The sequence below is a fragment of the Gadus chalcogrammus genome, chromosome 8 (genome assembly GCF_026213295.1).
Source record: "Gadus chalcogrammus isolate NIFS_2021 chromosome 8, NIFS_Gcha_1.0, whole genome shotgun sequence".
NCBI lineage: Eukaryota > Metazoa > Chordata > Actinopteri > Gadiformes > Gadidae > Gadus > Gadus chalcogrammus.
The window spans coordinates 20368499-20389525 of record NC_079419.1 but is presented as its reverse complement, the minus strand read 5'-3'; the positions used below and the strand labels follow the sequence as shown (position 1 = coordinate 20389525).

The 21027-nt window shown below is 48.3% G+C and overlaps 1 protein-coding gene across 1 annotated transcript; it reads left to right on the top strand.

Moving 5' to 3' along the window:
* On the top strand, window positions 1-20107 carry LOC130387929 (SUN domain-containing ossification factor-like). The gene is made up of 24 exons (XM_056597221.1): window positions 1-246; window positions 2603-2687; window positions 3040-3156; window positions 3830-4062; window positions 4762-4872; window positions 5059-5167; window positions 5262-5394; window positions 6149-6279; window positions 8895-8962; window positions 9714-9821; window positions 10075-10180; window positions 10615-10635; window positions 10822-10877; window positions 12177-12259; window positions 12531-12596; window positions 12690-12740; window positions 12865-12961; window positions 14372-16027; window positions 16242-16329; window positions 16722-16826; window positions 17365-17564; window positions 18218-18306; window positions 18905-18948; window positions 19480-20107. The coding sequence occupies exons 1-24, from the start codon at window positions 182-184 to the stop codon at window positions 20062-20064; spliced, it is 4407 nt and encodes a 1468-aa protein (XP_056453196.1). The 5' UTR covers window positions 1-181; the 3' UTR covers window positions 20065-20107.
* The last annotated feature ends 920 nt before the right edge of the window (window positions 20108-21027 follow it).

The window sequence follows — 21027 nt, the reverse complement described above, 5'->3', positions numbered from 1 at the left end:
TCTGGCAACACTAGACAGTAGGATAGACACGACAGAAGCAGGTTTACTGTTTGAGATCTGACATCAAGGATCATACAAACCCGTTGATTTAATTCGGCTTTATTTAATATATGGCCTGCAAAGGACAGAAGATGGAAGGAATATAGAGTTACAAAGCCATGATGTGTGTCCCAGCAGGGGGATGATGAGGACGACATTATTAAGGCGCTCTGTGTCAGTGTGGCTGGTTGTAGTTTCTGTCTGTTGGTAAGTTGTCAGCGCTATCATCTGATTCCGTAGTGTTATTACATAGTATTATTACATAGTGTCATGTGTTAGTTAGCGGAACGAGACTACTGCAGTCACTGCTACTGCTGGTTTGGAGGGTTAATCCAATGTAAACAACCTGTTCACCTGTTAACTTTGCTAACCTAGTCGACAACTTTAACAGTGTGATACAGCGGACTTGTGAATCACCTGGTGTGTCTATCTATGGTCATGGTCATGGTTATGGTTATGGTCATGAGGGTCAGCTCAGCTGCTTCACCTGATGTGTTCATGATCATGAGGATCAGCTTCAGCTGGTGTGGTTATGGTTATGTTCATGATAATGAGGATCAGCTTCGGCTGCTACACCTGTAGAAACAACGAGGTTTACTCCTCACTGTGTTTCTGATCATAATGGCACACCGTTTATTGTTTATTCCTGTCGAATAGATAAACTTGGTTGTTGTCTCAGTAGTCAAACATGATATATATACGTATAATCGAATCTCAAGCTTGTATTGTAGGTTTCTGGTGACTTTTTGCTATGACAACGATGGCTGGTTTGGCTGTGTTTGATCCGTCTCCCGGCTCGTCCCGGTGCACAGATGGCCCAGCAGCTGTCAACAGGCAAATGTTCCTGAATGGGATGGAAGAGAGGGATTATTGGTACTACAGCCTTTAAAGGAAGCCATGAAGTTTACAAGTGCTGAATCACACACACACACACACACACACACACACACACACACACACACACACACACACACACACACACACACACACACACACACACACACACACACACACACACACACACACACACACACTGTCACAGAAGGATGATTTGTTTGACCTAATACAGAAAATAAAGTGCTTGAGTTTTGTATATATTTTTCAATAAATGCTTGGATAGATTTTTAGTGTATGGAGAATTAAATACAATGTAACACATCTCATAGGGTTGGTATTTCCAAGTGAAACATCATTATTGTGTATACATTTGAGTCAGCTACACTCCTTATTAGTAGAGGGAGATAGTTAAGCGAGAGATAGTTAAGAGGACAGTTTGGTTAATTATTCATGCAAGCTTTCTTTTTATGACGCCCATTTTCATTGTGTGTGTGTGTGTGTGTGTGTGTGTGTGTGTGTGTGTGTGTGTGTGTGTGTGTGTGTGTGTGTGTGTGTGTGTGTGTGTGTGTGTGTGTGTGTGTGTGTTCTACCAGAACATTATTTCTGATCTTATTTCTACAGATCTACAAACCAGCCAGCCCTAGTAATGCGTTATAAAACCCTCAAGAGTGATCTAGAGACCATGAACCTGGCAGCTGACACTATGGCTGTACCTGGATACTGGTTTATTTAAACCTAAGGCCCTTCTTACTCTGCCTTGCTGCTTGGGATTATATATTGTGGAGCATAATTCAATGAAACAAACTAATAGTACAGAACAACATAACTTTGACCCAACTGGGGGTTAGGGTCTTAGTGGTGGCAGCACAGATTGGGGTTAGGAATGTCATGCCAGAGCCACGCGCCCCATGGCGGTGTCTTGCTGTTCGACTCCTCACTGCACCGTGTGTACGTCCAGATGTGGGTTTAACGGTAGAGCATTCCATTTGTGCAGCTGCTTGTCACTCAGGGTTGCATAAGGAATCAAACGCGGCAGAGTGTTCCACTTTTGGAACATAATGTACGACGGTTTGGGGAGGTTCCCACTGCTGAAACACACCCTGGACTGTTTTATTTTGCATATACTACTGTTACCAACAATGATTATTAGTTACTCTCATCTGTAATGATTTTTTTTTTTTACTTTTTACTTAATCCGTTTAAATCAAAATATACATCGGTAGCGTTTTCAGCATATTGGTTTTGTGTCGTCAAGGAAACTTCTGGTCACTTGGTGTCGTCGACTGTTGTTTTTAATGTGCAGAGACGTGAATTGAAACTGGTTGAGACAGAAGTGTCCCATAATTGAAAAGTAATGCACATCCTTAGCATGTTAGCAATCAGACTTGACCAATTCATCTGCTGCGGTATAACACTCAGTCATTGAGTTAGACTATCCAGAAGGGATACGGGTTAATTTGTTTTTAGATGTCCCTAATGAGCAGGTAGGGGTGAGGTGATAACAGTTAGGTGACCTGGGCTTCTCTGGGGAACCTCTGGGCTGGGATTTGAAGGTCTCACTACTAGACTGTGCTGCACTCCTACGAAGCATAATGAATCTCCCTTCATTCTAGTCCAGTGTTCAAGGGAAATACCAGGAGGGTTTATTTTCGGTGTCGTGATAACCCATATTTGAACCAATCCTCTCAAGTGTTCCTTAACCGTTTATGCTTTCTCTGTCCAATAGGATCAGTCTTCATTATCATGTTGGCTGCACAGAGCCACACACACAAGGTCCCGGGGGGCCAGCGGAAAGGTCTCCTGCTCAGAAGGTAACAGCAGCTATTGCCTCCAAAGTGACTCCAGAGTGAATTCATAAACATGGCCTTAAGGAACAGGTAGGCGTTGAGGCAACTTGCTTAAGGCTGTTCACAGGTAGGTTGCAGATATTGGGGGGGATTGAACCCAGAACCTTTCTGCTGGTAGTTGAATACCTAACCCACACCAACACTGCCTCATCCCCCACCGTCTCAGACCCAGTTAACTGTACCCATGGCTTTGTAATGTGGGTCCGGTCCCACACTCCACCTTGATATTTTAACGTGTGCTCAATTCAGTGTACGCTTTTCAGACCCATCTGTATTCCTAACCCTCGGGTTGTCCTCTGGTTCTTGTTCTCTGCAGGGGGGCGAGAGCTGGGCGGCCCACACCCCGCCTGTGATGGAGAGCCAGAGAACGCAGCCACAAGAAGAGCAGAACACAGACGCACACACAGAAGATGGAAGTAAAGGCCATGAGGAGGTATGGTGCTGATCAGTGTTGATGGCAACACTGTCGCTGATGCAGTGTGGGGCTTCTATTATAATCATCAGATTTGGCTTGGACCTACTTAAGGTATACCAGGGTACGCTTTACCTTGGCACTAATAATGCATCCTCTAATATAACGCAGTGCTGACCTGGACCTCCATTTTGTGGCACGATACAATGTGAAACGCATCCCTCTAGCAAAATAAATTAACCACATTCACACAGCGCCATGCTATTACAGGAAGAACCACACCATGAAATAAGGGTCAGGGTCAGTCCTAAGTGATGTACGCCATAGATCTAGTTGATTTTGAAGAGTAAACAAAACAACAGTAGGTAACAGGTATTTTTGTGCTCATTAGCACTTTGTATTTTTTATTTTATTGCATCTTATCCTGTGTTTTAAAATGCTGCTGGGATGTTGTAACAAAGGAATTTCACATGCGGGGGATTAAACAAGTTGCTATCTATCTATCTAAACAGCGGTGCATGACGTGTCTGTTTTACTATATAATTACGACGTATTAAGCTTTACGATGTAAGGACAATGGTCCAGTCAGTTGTACTTGTGGAACATTTGACGTTGATCTACTAAAATGACCTAAGCATTGATTTGCTTTAGTACCTGCTATTTCAGGCTCCACGTGTCTCTGCTTGTCCACCAGATAGCATCAGAGGATCGGGAAGAGCCGATCTCAGAAGTAGGGGTGCAGCCAGAGATTGTCAGCCCACAGCCCGCGACACAATCAGGGGGAGAACCGGAAGACCCTGCCCCGGATACACAAGTCACTGAGGGCCAGGGGGAGGTGGAGACGTCTTCTCCTTCTGCCACCGCTCCTTCCGCTGTCTCCACTGCTAACCCACCCAGAGCCAACCCCTCCACGTCCTCCGGGGAGAGGTAGGCCTTCACGCTGTTCAGTTCTCCATGCAGACCCACACGGTCCTTTCTTCGTCTGTTCAACCCTCAGTTCTTGGGTCATCTCTTGTGCTCCTCCTCGAGGTTTCTTCTTCATGGGGTTTGGGGTATTGTGTCTTTGCACTTGCTTCAGAGGGCCAATGGTTAGTGGGTGGGTGAAACACACCCACCGAGATTGTAACTGGGATTTAAGGGATATACAAATACATTTTGGCTTGACTTGAAGCTGTTTCAAGGCAAGGGCCTGACATGTAGCATAGGACCCCGGGTTGGGACTGACTTGTAGCATAGGACCCCAGGAAGGGCCTGAACCTGTAACATAGGCCCCCAGGTCGGGCCCCACATGTAGCATAGGCCCCCAGGTGGGGCCCCACATGTAGCATAGACCCCAGGTGGGGCCCCACATGTAGCATAGAACCCAGGATGGGCCTGAACCTGTAACATAGGACCCCAGGTGGGGCCCCACATGTAACATAGGACCCCAGGTGGGGCCCCACATGTAGCATAGGACCCCAGGTGGGGCCCCACATGTAGCATAGACCCCAGGTGTGGACTGAACCTGTGGCGCTTCAAAGTGGATGGTCTACACTCTTTAAACAAGTCCATTTGGCCTCTCTCGGTTCCGTTCCCTCTCTTCTCTCTTGGTGTGAATAAAACGATGCCCACGATTTGCTCTCCCAGCGTTTCAGACCCGGATGCCTCTGGTGGTGCCGAAGTGGAGCAGAACGTTGTGGATCCTCTCCCCCCAACCGACTGTGGTTCAGCTGGTCCCAACCCCTACAAAGACACCAGGTGGGTTCTATGATGGTTACACATATGAAAAAAAAGATCTGTTTATATCTTTTTACTATTGTGTTATTGTGTGGTTACTGGCCTTTTTTCTTCTTTTGAGCAGCTGAAAGTGTTTTTGAATATCACATGTTTACATTGTTTTAGAAGCAACCCTCCAATATACCATGTTTCTGGTCCTTTCTGTAGTCCTCCGGTGGTGATGGAGAACACTTCAAACGCCTACGCTGCAGGGACTCAGACTCACACAGAACCCTCCGAGGCTGGCCTGGGGGCCAACGCGTCACACAGCGTCAAGGTCAGGGTACAGCCTGGTGGACCCCCCCCCACCCCCTTGTGCCCCCACCCCCCCCCTTTAGCTCTCTCTTATGCCTGGTTTGGGTCCGGTATAGGGTCCGATCCCTCCGTCTGCGGCCCCCGAGACGGACCCCGTTGTGGGCGGCAAGGACCCGGAGGACATCCCTACCTTCGACGAGTGGAAGAGGAAGATGATGGAGGAGATGGAGGAGGTGGAGAAGGAGCAGGGTGAGACATAAGGCCTTTTTCTTACTGACACAGGACACTGATTGCTCTGTTGATCCCGGAGGAAATGTTAGTTACTCAACTCAAACAAGAAACGTCAAAGTAAATGGAATACAATAAACACAAATAACAATCTAAACACAAAATAGCTCATAAATATATATTATTATAGAAACCTATGCATGTAACTAATGAAAGTATCAATATGAAAAAAAATCCTGCTGCTACTACTACCACCGCACATTAATTCTACTCGGTCAGTGTAGATCTAACTATATTGTCAGACAATATAGTTACATGTAGTGTAGTGGCTATGGTGTTCGACTCCCAGCAGGAAGATACTGGGTTCAATGTCCCCTACCTTTAGGGCAGGATGCCTCTTACCTGATCCTTAACAACATTGAACTGTTTATTTTCATTTTTCACAAAACAGGACATACACAGATATAGGACTTCCCAAACTGACAGTAGGAAATAATAAGTAAAAGTGCTATATAAATGAAGTTGCCTTGCCTTGCCTTGCCTAAATAAAGCCTATAAATAAGAAAGACAAGAAAAGGATTTCAGACAGCTATATCAGGGCAGGATCTGTTAAAGTGAAACATTTCCCATATTGTATCGCTGTATAGCACAGCTCGGTCATAACAACCCTCTTCACCTAGTCAGGCATTCAGGTAACCTTTAACACAGTTCCACCTTCGGGTAAAAATATCAGTTTTCATTTTAAAAAGTGTCTGTATTTCGTTGTCTCTTACAGTTCAGGCTAGTCCTTCCCCCACCAAAGGGGGCGCTGGCGGCCATCTGATCAAGAAGATGCCAAAGAACTTTAACAACTACGCCTCAGTGGAGTGCGGCGCAAAAATCCTAGGTGCCAACCCTGAGGCCAAGGTAGGCTGGACTGAAGTGTGTGTGTGTGTGTGTGTGTGTGTGTGTGTGTTTGTGTTTGTGTGTGGCGGCTTACCATACCGTCTGAGCCCCCCCCCTCGCGTCGAAAAATAAAAGATAAAAATAAGGTAAGCATTGCTTCGTGGCACGTTTGCACACTGCTGGACCTGGCTGGAACTCCTGACAGGCCGGACCGCAGGACAGCACTGGTGGCCCTGGAGCTTGCAAGATACAACATTGACATAGCAGGTCTCAGCGAGACAAGACTACATGGATAGGACTCCCTGTCAGAGGTTGGCGCTGGGTACACCTTCTTCTGGAAGGGGGTCCCCGAAGGCACTCGCCGTAATCATGGAGTTGGCTTTGCTGTGAAGTCTAAACTGCTGCAGCGCATTCCGGTATCCCCCATCGGCATCAATGAACGACTGATGACATGGCGTATTCCCCTGGCAAAGGAACGCTTTGACACCCTCATCAGTGCATATGCACCAACTCTTGATGCCGAGCATAACATCAAAGAGGATTTCTACAGAGCTCTTGATGCCATATTACAGAAAACCCAGGCTACGGACAGGCTCATACTCATGGGAGATTTCACGGAGCACCTGGTATGGAGTAAAGTCATTGGCCAGCATGGACTGGGGAAGATGAACCATGACGGGCTCAGACTCCTCTCCCTCTGTGCAGAGCACCAGCTGGTCATAACCAACACCATCTTCCAGATGAAGAACAGGCTTTAGATCACCTGGCAGCACCCCCGCTCAAAACATTGTCATCTCCTTGACTTTGTGATTGACCGGGAAAAGGACAGAAAATATGTCCTGACCACCCGTGTCATGCGCGGAGCTGAGTGCTAGACTGACCACCTCATGGTCAGATCTAAACTACTCATTAGCATTCAGCCCCGTGGCCCGAGGACAGCTCCAAGATACTCAACCGTACAGCGCTGAACTGCCCCACCACCAAAGACAACCTTCGACGGCTCCTTGCTGAAAACCTCTATAAGATCCCGGAGGAATCAGCCGACTGGCCAGGCTATTCATAGCGCAGCCGTAGAGGTGCTCGGTCAGTCAAGGAAACGTCACCAGGACTGGTTTGACTGTAACTCAGCTGCGATACAGTCACTCCTAAAAACCAAGCATGAGGCCCACAAAGCTCTCCTGTCCTGCCCTGGATCTCCCACCCTTAAAACCACCTTTACTGCTGCAAGAACAGCAACCCAGCGAGCCCTCCAGAATATGGAGTACACCTGGTGGGTGGAATAGGCGCAAGAGATCCAGAACCTGGCAGATTGCAACAACACTCAAGGCTTTTACAATGCCATAAAAACATTGTACAGCCCCAGGAAGGCCAGTACAATGAAGCGGGCAGTCCGATCAGCTAATGGGTCCACACTCTTCGAGGACCGCCACGAGATATCTCTCCTCTCCATCGCAGGGAAAGTCCTGGCCAAGATCATGCTCAGCAGATTGGTTGAGCACATCTCAGAAGGTGTGCTTCTGGAAACACAGTGTGGTTTCCGTAAGACCAGATCCACGACAGACATGGTTTCTTTCTTGAGGCAGCTGCTGGAGAAGAGCCGAGAGCATCACAAAGACCTTTACATAGCCTTCATCGACCTCAGCAAAGCATTTGACACAGTCAACCGTGAGTTGCTCTGGAAATACCTGTGCAAACTTGGGGTACCACCCAAGTTTCTTATCATCTTACAGCAGCTGCATGACGGGATGCAAGCCAGAGTGCTCACAGGAGAACTCCAGTCAGAGTTTTTCAAGGTAAACGTTGGGGTGAGGCAAGACTGTGTCTTGGCTCCGGTGCTCTATAACATCGTCCTCTCTGCCATCACCTGCCTCTTTCACAGTGTCATGGGACATGAAGACGGTGTCCATGTGGAATACCGCCTTGATGGAAGCCTCTTCAACATCCGTCGGCTCCAGGCCCACACAAAGACAGAGACCCGCCAAATCTGTGAGCTTCAGTATGCTGATGACTGTGTCATCTTAACTCACAGCCCGGACTCCATGCAGCACGCCCTCAACACAATATCCAGTCTGTACCAATCCTTTGGGCACACCATACGCATGCCTGAGCACCGCCTGCCCCGCCAAGTCCTCTACAGCCAACTAATGGGCGCAAAGCGCCTCGCTGGAGGGCAACAGCGGCGCTTTAAGGACTACACCAGGGACCTCCTAAAGCGAGCAAACGTCCCCCTCACACAGCTTGAAACTCTGGCACTCAGACCAGCCTGGCAGGTAACTTTTGCTACTGCAGTTTGTCAAATTCACCAAACCAACCAAGGCCGACGTTCCGAGAGGCGCATCCAGAGACACCAGCGGGCGGCTGGTGCCTTTCTGGCATCTGCTTTCCCTTTCTCCAGCTGCGGACGAATGTGCGGCTCAAGGATCGGACTCTACACCCATGAGAAGTAGCACCAGCGGCAACGTCGCTGAACCGCCCCCCCCCCCACCCCACCCCACCCCCATCCCTGGAGCAAGCGTCATCATCGGACACGATGTACAGCTAAGAGAGTGTGTGTGTGTGTGTGTGTGTGTGTGTGTGTGTGGTTGTAGAAGCAAATGAATTTAACCAATTTACCTGTTTGGTTCTTTCGTACGCAGAGCACGTCGGCCATACTGAAGGAGAACATGGACTTGTACATGCTGAACCCCTGCAGCAATAAGATATGGTATGTGCTTGATTTAATTACACGGAGCCCCTCTGGGGTCACATGGTAGAAAGATACCTTGATGTCTAACTCCGTGCCAACGGATTTGGTTTGTTCTACACAGCAGGGATTTCCCATGAAGCATTGTGACAGCGATCGCCTATCTATTTCAGACCGGCATCTATACAGTATGAATGGCTGAATGCAGTGATTATCTTTTCACATATGACAACAATTTACAATTGTGTTGAGTCTTCTAAAGGGCTATATGAAATAACGCCACTCCTACCGCTGATTTACAATGGTGTCCATAAATACAAACACAATGTTTGCCTCATCCTGAATACATCTTCTACTCATGCTTGAGGCCTGTGTAGGAACAGTAAGCCGCCACAATGCTTCATGGGGAATCCCTGCACAAAATGCCGCTCTGTAGTAAGCCGCATATTTGCCCACAACCCAAATACTGACATGTACCGCCCAATGCTGACGGGAACCTTAACAAAAGGGTTTATTTAGTACAATGCAACCGCATTGCGCCTCACTGCATTAAGAACTCCATGTATTATCAAAAGAACGCAAATCCCTGTAATCATTGCAGATTCTTTCTTTTAAATCTTTGTGATGCAAAATCGACCTTTAATTCGCTCTACAAAAATATGCCGGAGCGACACTGTACCTGGCTGTGTGGTTTGGGTCGATTCTTCTGACCCAAGCCTCTAAATTGTAGTAGAGTAAGGTTAATAATCATAGACTGTGTTGTGTCCCTCAGGTTCATCATCGAGCTCTGTGAGCCCATCCAGGTGACCCAGTTGGACATCGCTAACTTTGAGCTCTTCTCCTCCACCCCCCAGGACTTCCTGGTCTCCATCAGTAACAGGTGAGAACAATATTCCATCGTCGTGGTAACGCCACACCTTGGTACAGGAGGTGCAAGGCTTTATTACATAGATGGAACTTCTCTCTTCAAGTGTTCTTATTTTTCTTACGAAGCACTTTAACGTCAAATATCATACAAGGTCGGGATTGCGGTGACTAAAATCTGCATTTTAATTGAATCTTCATCCCTGAACACATCATGGATCAAACCTACTAAACAGGACCGTCCCGGCCAATAATGTTCTTCCTTAAAGGTATCCGACCAATAAGTGGTTGAAACTAGGCACCTTTCATGGGAGGGATGAGCGCACAGTCCAGAGCTTCCCATTGGATGAGCACCTGTATGCCAAATACATCAAGGTCAGTGTGGGCAGTGCGGCGGCAGAGGGATACACTGTCATTGTTGTGTTGTGTCGTGTGCTGGCTGCTCAGTGATCTGTATCTGGAATAAGATGGAAGTTGCTTTGGAAGTGTCTCTTTTGTCGGTCGGAAACAAACCAGGTGTTGCTCCTAAATTGAGTCATGTGTCAATGAACTAAATGTGTCGGTTCGGTTTAGGCATGTCAGTGAACCAGAACAGACACAGCTAGTCAAGTAAATATTCATTGACCAAGCTGATGCTACGACAGACATAAGTTAAACCATAGTATACCCCGTCTCCTCCTTATATACTGAGCTCTTGCCTGGCTTACTTCTCCAGATGTGCACCGACGGTTCTCAATGCATTTGCCTGCCCTTACTTCTCCTTTTTGTTCTCCTCTCTGCTCCTCTTCTCTCTGCATCCCCTTCTTCAGATGTTCTCCAAATACATCAAGGTGTGTGTGTGTGTGTGTGTGTGTGTGTGTGTGTGTGTGTGTGTGTGTGTGTGTGTGTGTGTGTGTGTGTGTGTGTGTGTGTGTGTGTGTGTGTGTGTGTGTGTGTGTGTGTGTGTGTTCAAATAATCAAGAATACTCTTTGGTACTGTTAATCCTATTTATTTTAATGTGATGTTTTCTCCGTAGGTAGAGCTGGTCTCTCACTTTGGCTCAGAACATTTCTGTCCTCTAAGCCTTGTAAGGTAAGAACGGTCTAATAATTGATTTTACCTAGGTTAATTAAAAATCACGCACTCAACTAGGGGGGCCAATCAAAACATAAATTTGCTTACTCTTGTTCTGTGAATTTTCATTTTTTCATTTAATTATTAGCAATTATATTAACTTTCTCAGTCATATTCTTGTTATTCATAATCTTCTCCCTCTTTCCTGAAACGCCTCAAACAAGCCTACTGGTTAGTACCTTAGGGAGGGAGAGTAATATCGTCATATAGTGGTATATTTACAAATCTGAGGAACAGGTACAATTTCCCACTAACCCTTTAACAAAAATAATTACTGGGATTGAATTCTAGAATGAACTATGACATTGGTGACACTTTCCATGTCATAACATGGCTCTGTTAAACATTCAACGTGTTTTAAGCAACGTAATGTAAACAGCGCTAGATATTTAATTCAAACAATAGATAGGCAGAATTCCTATCGTTTAGCAACAGCCAATAATGTAATTTTCTGTGGGGAAAATAATTTGTATAATGATTAATTAATTAGCAAGGAAGACATCTTGAGGAGGTACGCAGAGTGGGGGATCCCTCCTTCATGGGATGGTCAGCATTGCAATGGGGGCTGATCAATGCATTTTAAATGAGAAGGCAACCTTCAACGAGAGATGTTTGACACTTCTTCCCTATGGCACAAGGCATCATATTGTTCCTCTTCTGTAGTGAGGAGGCCCTTCTCCTGCGTTACGCCTGGACCTTAGAAACAGAAGGAGTTATATGGGACACAATGGAGCTAATTTAGGAAGTTGAGATTGCAGTTTCTTTTTAATTAAAATATAACTTTTCGAATCCAGAAATGAATCTAATTGGTTGAAAAAGTTCATAATAGTGACATTTTTGTAGAATGTTGCTCATAGAAGGAGCAAAAAGCAGCAGAAATAGCTATCCTACTATAATATGTTTCAATCTGTTTAATTTTCTGCACGGACGTAGTTGTACTATTTTTTTATACCAATTAAATATTCCTTGATGGAAAATTATATCTAAATCAGACAAACCCTGGCAGGATTATTTCCTGGCGAATACAAATTAAACTTAAAATGGAGCTGTCTGGCTCTTGCTGCATTGGCACAACTTTTCCGTCTTCTAATGTGCAAGCGTGAATCATAAGGTGGGCGGGACTTAGCCCCGTTATAACCTGAGCTCAGTCTGCCCTCTAGTGGCTCTCTGAGATAAAGGAGTTAAGGATTCACCTTTTGAGTTGGTTAAGCTCATGGTGGGGAGAATGCTGCTCACAGAAGACCTTTGACCTTGCAGGGTGTTTGGAACCAGCATGGTGGAGGAATACGAGGAGAACACGGATCCACACGATCGGACCGACGACCAGGACTTTGACCTGGGTGAGTTTGTATGACCCACACACCCAGATACTAATGCTAAAGGTTAGGAAGAACATCTGTCCAAAGTCCAAATTGATGTTTAAACTGCGTTCCTGAGTTGTTAGTGCATGAATGAAATGGCAACCCGTTGTACCCTATTTTAGTGTGGGAGAATTATTGTTTTTAGCTAATAACAATTATATTGCTTACAAATCACTGCAGCAAAGTACTCTTGAAATGTAGCGACCGATTTGTAGACGTCTTGTAAATCCAAATATCTGAATCTCCCAAGAATATCCTCCTGGGTATGTGGCTGGTGAATTGAAGTTTTCCAAAGATCTGATTGGTTCAGCCAAGGGTAAGTCGTGACACATTTCTACTTCCCAGCCAATCACGTGAATAGCCGCTATTATAACAATGTGCTTTGAGTTTAACGCTCTTGTCACTCCAGAGGTCCTTCTGAACATGGTGACAGACTTTGCTGTCAACGTTCTGGGTGGAGGTAAGACGTAGTCTTTAATCCTTTGATTACCAGACTCTTGGGGGTCTTTTATACCTTCTTCTGCAGGTTCTGTGTCATTGCCTTCTTTAATTGTTTGTTTATCTTTCTGGTTAACGTTTTGAAGGCAACGCTTCGACCCAGGAGGTGGACTCTACCGAACTATCAGAGCAGGACTCAATGAATCAGACTCAAACAATCACAACGCCAAACTCTCTCCCAGGGTGAGTATCATTATTAATAACAATACTGTAATTACGTGAATAGAGACTATCTACAAAGAGGTGTATGACCAGGCGGTCCACTCCACACAGATTATGCCCTTTATTCTATGCAAACTACGTTCAAAAGTATTATGACACGATAAATATTCGCTGAATGAAAATCCTCCACTGGCACAAATAGGCTGACCAGGTTACCGACTGCTATTCGTGCAAAAAAAAGTCTGTTTTTTCTATTTTCTGTGAATCCGTCATGGAGAACAGTTCATTTAATGGCCCCCCCTTTTAGTTTCATGGTCAAAGGAGTGTGTCTTATTGGACCTCAAGTGGTTAGCACATGCGCCGCGTTATGACACGCGTCACAGCGCCATCAGTACCACTCGTTATATTAAACACAGAACAAGGGCCTCCGGTCCTTCTTAGGACTACCAACATGCGTCACAGCGCCATCAGTACCTCTCGTTATATTAACACACTACAAGAGCCTCCGGCCCTCCTCCTTTCTAATAATAATAATAATAATACATTTAATTTAGAGGCGCCTTGCGACGGTGAAAGGACTGTGCGACCCGCTTTACACTGAAGCTCTACCGAAACAGACATTATATTGCAGTTTGGCTTTTTGATGCGTGATTCCAATAAAAGTAGAGTTTTAACCAACTCCACCATTTCCTAATTAAATGTATTTGTCCCTACAGCCCTATTTAAAATGTTGCTTGATGGCTCACCCCTACTATTGGGCTGGATATTGTTTAACTGGCGCCGACATGACCTAGGAAAAGATTGCCTTGCATCCAAAAGGACTCAAACATGACCATTTTGGCCGCAGTATCAAGCCCCGCATGTACGCCTTTGACACTATCCTGCCAAGCACACAGAAATCCTTAGATCTAAACTTCACAGAATCTCAAAGGCTATTCACAGACTCAGTGATTTGTGATGCTGCAGCTTTTCAATGCAAAACACTTCAAATAAAGTTCAAATCCAAAGTGTGTCTTTGAGGCTTTGCAGCTTTCAGCAACTTGTCAGGCCTTGGCATATGATTTAAAGTACTTCAAATTGGATTGGATTTGTTACTGGAGCCTTTGTACAGGTTTATTTTTTGAAGTTACCAAGTGTGGCTTATGTACGATGCAGTCTGTATTCGCGTAATTATGTTAAATATTATGGCAGGTGACATGACATAGCTGGTACTAGGTAACAAAAAGGTACTGACTAGGTACTTTGTCCCTTGTCAGCTTAACTAGACATTTTCAGCCAAAGCAATGACATTGTCTGGTCTACCAATATCATGGCTTACAGAAGCACACTGATCCTCTACCCTGTAAGGAGTGTAAAGCTTCCACATCACTGTTTAGTCAACTGTTGTTTCTCCTCTGCATCGCCCTTCTTCTCCCTCTGATGCGTTTCCAGGCATGAAGCTGAAGGGATGGAAGGCCTCGCCGACACGGGCATCTCTCTGGAAGAAGAGACCCCGTCTCCAGAAGAGACCCCTTCTCCAGAAGAGAGCCCCTCTCCAGAAGAGACCCTCTCTCCAGATGGGATCCCCTCTCCAGAAGGGACCCTCTCTCCAGAAGAGACCCGCTCTCCGGTTGGGATCCCCTCTCCAGAAGGGACCCTCTCTCCAGATGGGACCCCCTCTCCAGAAGAGACCCTCTCCCTCGAGGAGGTCCCCACAGAGCCCACCCATCCTGAGCCCCCTCCCTCGGAGGAGGATCAGATCGTCACTCCACTGCCACACGAGGAGGAAGAACCAATTGGCCCCACCATTATCCTCCTGGAAGAGGAAGAGGAGGAGGAGGAGGAGATGACCTCGGTCTACTGTGCCCACTCGCTGCCGTCCCCCTCCTGGTCGTGTGCGCCCTCCTTCCCAGAGTACCTCCGGCAGCAGTGCTCCGCTACACGGTCCAAGAAGAGAGGGTACCAGACCCCCGGGGGGGGGACCCTTCCGCTTCCTCCTCCTCCTCCGCCAGCCTCCTCAGCCTTGCTGCCTCCCCTCCCCACCTTCGCCTGCCCTGCGCCGACACCACCCCCAACCCCCACCCCAACGCCGCCGCCTGCCCCTCAGACCAACGTCCACCCCCTCGCACCAGCCCCACCCCTGGGGGAAGGACGAGAGGGGGAACCAAGTGGTCCCCGTCCTTCAGAGGCCACGGGGGGGTCGGTGGTGGCGCGCAGTGTGGAAGGGCCCGGTCCTCAGCCCACGCCCCTCCTGGAGCCCGGCCAGACGCCCATGCTCCCGGCCGCTAGGGCCACCGCCTCCTGGCCCGTTCCTCCTCCTGCTGCTCCTCCCCCCAAACAGCCTTCCTCGGCAGAGACTCTCGGGGGGACTGGGAGAGGAGCAGCTGAGCGTGTGCAGGAGGAGGAGCCTCAGGGGGAGGAGCCTCGGGAGGAGGAGCCTCGGGAGGAGGAGCCTCAGGGGGAGGAGCCTCAGGAGGCGGAGTCTAATGAGCCACAGGAGTCTGCCGTGGCCGTTCCGCTCTCCCCGCACACAGACAGTCGTCCTCACCCTCCGGCCCCGTGGCCCGCGGAGGAGCCGGCTCCGTCTGCTGAGGTGGCTCCAAAAGAAAGGCTTCAGGACACGACCAAGGGGCCCTCACACACACCGCCCCCTGTCAACACGGACCCCGAAGAGTCCTGGTTCCCCCAGGAGCTGGTTCCCCTTTCTAGGGGCGATGGTGACGGTGGAGCGGGTGATGGTGGAGGTGGAGGTATTGATAGTGGAGGAGCTGGTAGTGATGGTGCAGGAGCTCGTCGTGATGGTGGTGGAGCTGGTAGTGATGGTGGAGGAGTGGGTAGTGATGGTGGAGGAGCTGGTAGTGATGGTGGAGGTGAAGGTAGTGACGATGGGGGTGGAGTAGTGGGTAGTGATGGAGGGGGAGCGGGAAGTGATGGAGGGGGAGCGGGTAGTGATGGGGAGCAGAGCGACCTTCGCCAGGCGAGCAGCAGCCATTCAGCGCAGGCGCCCAGCCTGAAGGAGTCGGTGTTCATGAGGCTCAGTAACCGCATCAAGTCCCTGGAGATGAACATGTCCCTCAGCGGACGCTACCTGGAGCAGCTCAGCCAGAGGTGAGCGGCACACACACACACACACACACACACACACACACACACACACACACACACACACACACACACACACACACACACACACACACACACACACACACACACACACACACACACACACACACACACACACACACACACACACACACACACACACACACACACACACACGGGGAGATGGTGCATGTGGGCTGACTTCCTGTTGGACCTCCAGATACAGGAAGCAGATGGAGGAGATGCAGAGGGCGTTCAACAAGACGGTCTTGAAGCTGCAGAACACGTCTCGTGTGGCAGAGGAGCAGGTAGCCACTGCCACTGTTTGGTAGTATCGTTGCTGTGGCCTGATATTACTAAGGCGAACAATTTAAAATGTATCAAAGTAGCTCATCAACAAAAATATTTTCACAGAATGCTTAGACAGTCAAAGTAGGGTCAATTCCCTCGAGTGAAAGAAAGAAAAGGTATATAAGGGTGTGTGTGTGTGTGTGTGTGTGTGTGTGTGTGTGTGTGTGTGTGTGTGTGTGTGTGTGTGTGTGTGTGTGTGTGTGTGTGTGTGTGTGTGTGTGTGTGTGTGTGTGTGTGTGTGTGTGTGTCATAATAGTAGATTCATGGTTTAAAACAGAGAAAACCCTGATACATAATCAACCTGTCTACCTGTCTCTCTCATGCGTGGCTGATTTCCTCCCGACCTCAGGAGCAACGGCAGACGGACTCCATCAGGGCACTGGGAGGCCAGCTGGAGAACATCACTGAGCTGGTGCTGGGCCTGTCCCTCAGAGTCCACCTCCTGCAGAGCCAGGTGACCCCACCCACACCACACTCACCCCTTAGCCTGGCAGCAGACCTCACAACAAGTTTCCTCACAACCATTTGCAGACAGACTTGTCTCCTGCTCACTGCGGTGTCAGTTTGGTCACTGAACATCCATTGGTTGAGCCCAGTGGGGTCACCGTGTTTGGGGGGAATCTGATCAGAAGATTTCAGAAAGTTGCAAAATCTTAGAGGAGCAAGCGGTCCTGAGAAAGAAGTTCATCAGGGTATTGGTTTGTCGGTTTTCTCTTCAATCACGACGCTTTTGTAATCACAACCTCGCCAAACGTACTTTCCACATGAGGGAAGCCATCCGCTCTCACCATCTGCCAACCCAGCACCTCCCCTTTCCGTGTAGAACGTTGTTTATTAACTGTAAAGATCCACCGATATTGGTTTGGAATAAACTCTTGATACAAACAATGAAAAAGGCATGTGGCCTATTTATGTTCCCATTGTGGTGCTGTGGTTTGGTGGCAGCATTCATTACCATCTCGCCCATGCTAACCTTCAGCGCGTGTGCGCAGGTGTCGGACGGAACGAGCTACCTGCTGATGTGTCTGCTGCTGTGTGTGTTGCTGGGTACTGCGGTGGTGGCCACCCACCTCAGCACCTCCTCCGCCCCAACCCCACCCCTACCACCACCACCACCACCAAGACCGCCTTCCCAGAGCCAAGAGTTTAGGCCTCTGTCCAGGAGCCAAAGCAGCCACTGCTGCCCTGAGAGGTAACTGGGACAACCACCGCCTAATATATCCCGCCATGGAATCTAAAATAAGATGTACTATATTCATCCCAGATGGGAAATGGTGGTGCAACAACAGGAAGTACAGGACCATGATATCAAAAAACATTTAAAACAAAATGTAGACATGACAAAATCTATTTATACATAATAAAATCAGTAAAATGTTGATGCATTAGAGATGATGGATAAATATTATAGACGGTGGAGGGAGACCATAATCAGTAGTCAGGCCATTGCCAGACCAACCTCAATCGTAGAATGCACGTTGGTCTGGGGAAGCTGCTGTCATCTTCTTCAGCACAAGAGGCGCGATCAACGGGCCTAGTTCAACTGACTCTGTACGCGGTTGGCTGCTTGCCGTCGCTTCCCTGCTGTCGTCATTGTGTTAAAACAGCCAATAGCGCGCCAAGGGGAAAAGCCAGCTTGGTGATTGGCTCCCGCAAAAACATATTGGCAGCAGAAAGAAATGTATTGCTCTTCTCCAGACCCTAGTGCAGGGCGAACTCAAATCAACGGCAGAATGGGCGGGGCTACCCAGTCTACACAATCAGATCTTAAACAGTGGAATGGTCTGAACGCTGCGTGGTTCAGCAGTAGGTCATGTGCCTTTCTTAATGTTTCCTTCCTGACAGACCATTGAAGTCAGTGTGTGGTGATGTCCTCTTGCCCAGGCGTGCTTCCTATCCTCTCCTCCACTGTGACCCCTTCCAGCTGGCTACAGGTAGACCCCCTCTTGAGATGAGGTATAGATGTGGAGTCTTATCCGAAAAGAGTGTCCATCAAGTAACCTCTTGGGGCTTCACATTGAATATTACAGTTCATTCACAATTCAAATTCTAGGCATATGTAAAATTCAACAGCAGGACAAGTATTCAGAATGAAAAAGTTGCCACATTAAAAAATCGAATATATTTATTTTATTATATATTATGCTAATGCATTCCCTTCAACTTGGCTTTGTAATTCACCGGGTTAACTGCAGTGGCATCCTCAGCATGTAGACACGTGACCCCATGTCTTTGTAGTGTACTGATCTAAAGACGGTACTGTCTGCCCACTCTGGGGACGTCACAGGCTGGATATACATCCATGATGACAAAATAGTTAATGAGATTTTAAGCGTTCTTGAATGCGACTATGTAAGTGGTGGGACTGTGGATATTGGGTTAAAACCCAGATCCTTTTGGCTGGGGTCGACCTGCGTTGGGGTTTTGATTGATAATGACTCTGATTTCTAGCATTCATTTTATGTACCGAAATGTAAGGATCAGTGTAATACAAGCATTTACTCCAAAAATATGTCTCTATTATTTATCCAGACCCTCCAAAGGATTGCCCTCAGGAATCTACAGACAACAAAGCGGTAAGTAACCGAAACACTGCGTCTGAAGTCTGAACCCTGACCCATTCAAGGACAGAACAATGATAAATAAAGACAACATCCATAGAGGCAATGTCGTTTACAAATGGTTGAAATAGTTGATTCCTCTCCACCTCTCCAACTCTACACCTCTACACCTCCACACCTCCACCTCTCCACCTCTCTACCTCGATACCTCTATACCTCTACACCTCCACCTCTCTACCTCTATACCTCTACACCTCCACCTCTCTACCTCTATACCTCTACACCTCCACCTCTCTACCTCTATACCGCTATACCTCTACACCTCCACCTCTCTACCTCTATACCTCTACACCTCCACCTCTCTACCTCTATACCGCTATACCTCTACACCTCCACCTCTCTACACGTCTCTACCTCTCTACCTCTATACCTCTACACCTCCACCTCTACCTCTCTACCTCTATACCTCTATAGCTCCTCCTCTCTCCTCTCCCTCCTCACCTCGGCCCCTCTCCTGACGTGTGCCTTCTCTCTGCGTGGTTGCAGTCGATCCATCAGGAGGTCAGCAGAGCGAGCGTTGAGGGGGGGGTCCCGGCAGACCCCACCGACGCGCCCGCCCCGTGGTCCCAGGCCGTGGCGCGCCCCCCCGGCGCCCTGCCCCCGCTGACCTGCATCGGCGCCTTGCCGTCGGGCTCGGCGGGCGGCCACTGGGTGCGGACGCTGCGGCCCGCCTTCACGGACTACCGCTCAGAGGGCAGCTCGGAGGGGAGCTCCTCCCACTCCGACGAGCCCTCCTTCTGCGGCGTGGCGGCCGGGGTCTGCCCCCGGGGGCTCTGCCCGGGGCTGTCCCCGTTGCCCCCGGCGACGGCCACCCAGCCCTCGTCCTCGTCCGGCGCCGGCCGGGCGGGGAGGCGGGCGTGGCGACGCAGGCGCTCTAAGCCGGCTCTCGCCGTGGTGGAGCTGCTGCGGCCCCCCCGCGCCCCCGTCACCAGCAGCCGCCACCTGCCCGGCTCCCCTCTGCCGGACCTGGCCCGGCACGGGGCCGCACACACGGGGGGCCCTTGCCACGGGGGCCCCGGGAGGACTCTCTCAGGACACACGGAGGAGGTCCACCGTGCTTTACATCTGTAGGACTGACGTTTACCTCCTCTCCAAAAGCCGCAGGCAGCTTGATGCTCCCCCCCCCCCCCCCCCCCCCCCCCCAGTACCAGACCATCCCTTAATTTAACTGCCACCAATATGTGTGATTTGTGTGTCTCAACAAAGTTGTTTTGCCCGATTTTTATACGATGATGCAATCCAAGGAAAAGTCTTCCCCAGCTTGTCATTAAAATAGTTTGTCTGACTATGAAGTGTCCCTCTTGTCAATAAGCGTTCTTTAAAGGTTTAACACGTCTTGATCTTATTGAATGTGAAAGTCTTAATAAGCTACTCGATGTACTGTGGATCCATCTTTTGAATCGGTTACTTTTAATCACCATTATGAATGGAAATTAAACGGCCTCTTCTTCGGGCACTTTTGTGTTTGGTCCAGCAGGGGTCGCCGTAGTATCGTTAACAAGCATTTGTCTCGACGTGCGCTGCATCCATGTTATGAGTCAGTTACCAATAACGGGATTAGATTGAAGGAGCTCACGACGCCAACCCCATCTTTCACGCATATCTATATTTATAGTATTGTGGAAATATATAACACTGTGGCCCTGTTTCTATATATATATTATACATATATTTAGTGGTAGCCTCATCCTTTAAGTGAAGATGAAATAATATTAATGGTCGGCGTTGGTTTTCCACTGAAAAAACACATAAAATCTCACATGGCTTCATCGTCAAATACTAATGCTGTATATCTGTGTGTGTGTGTGTGTGTGTGTGTGTGTGTGTGTGTGTGTGTGTGTGTGTGTGTGTGTGTGTGTGTGTGTGTGTGTGTGTGTGTGTGTGTGTGTGTGTGTGTGTGTGTGTGGTGGAACTCTCTTGTCCTCTTCTCTCTCACTTGCCTGTTGTCTTTCATCTCCAGCCGTACATCTCTCTGGGGACCGTGCAGGCGTGCGGCCGGAGGTGGGGGCTGTAGAAATGGATGGGAGAAATTAG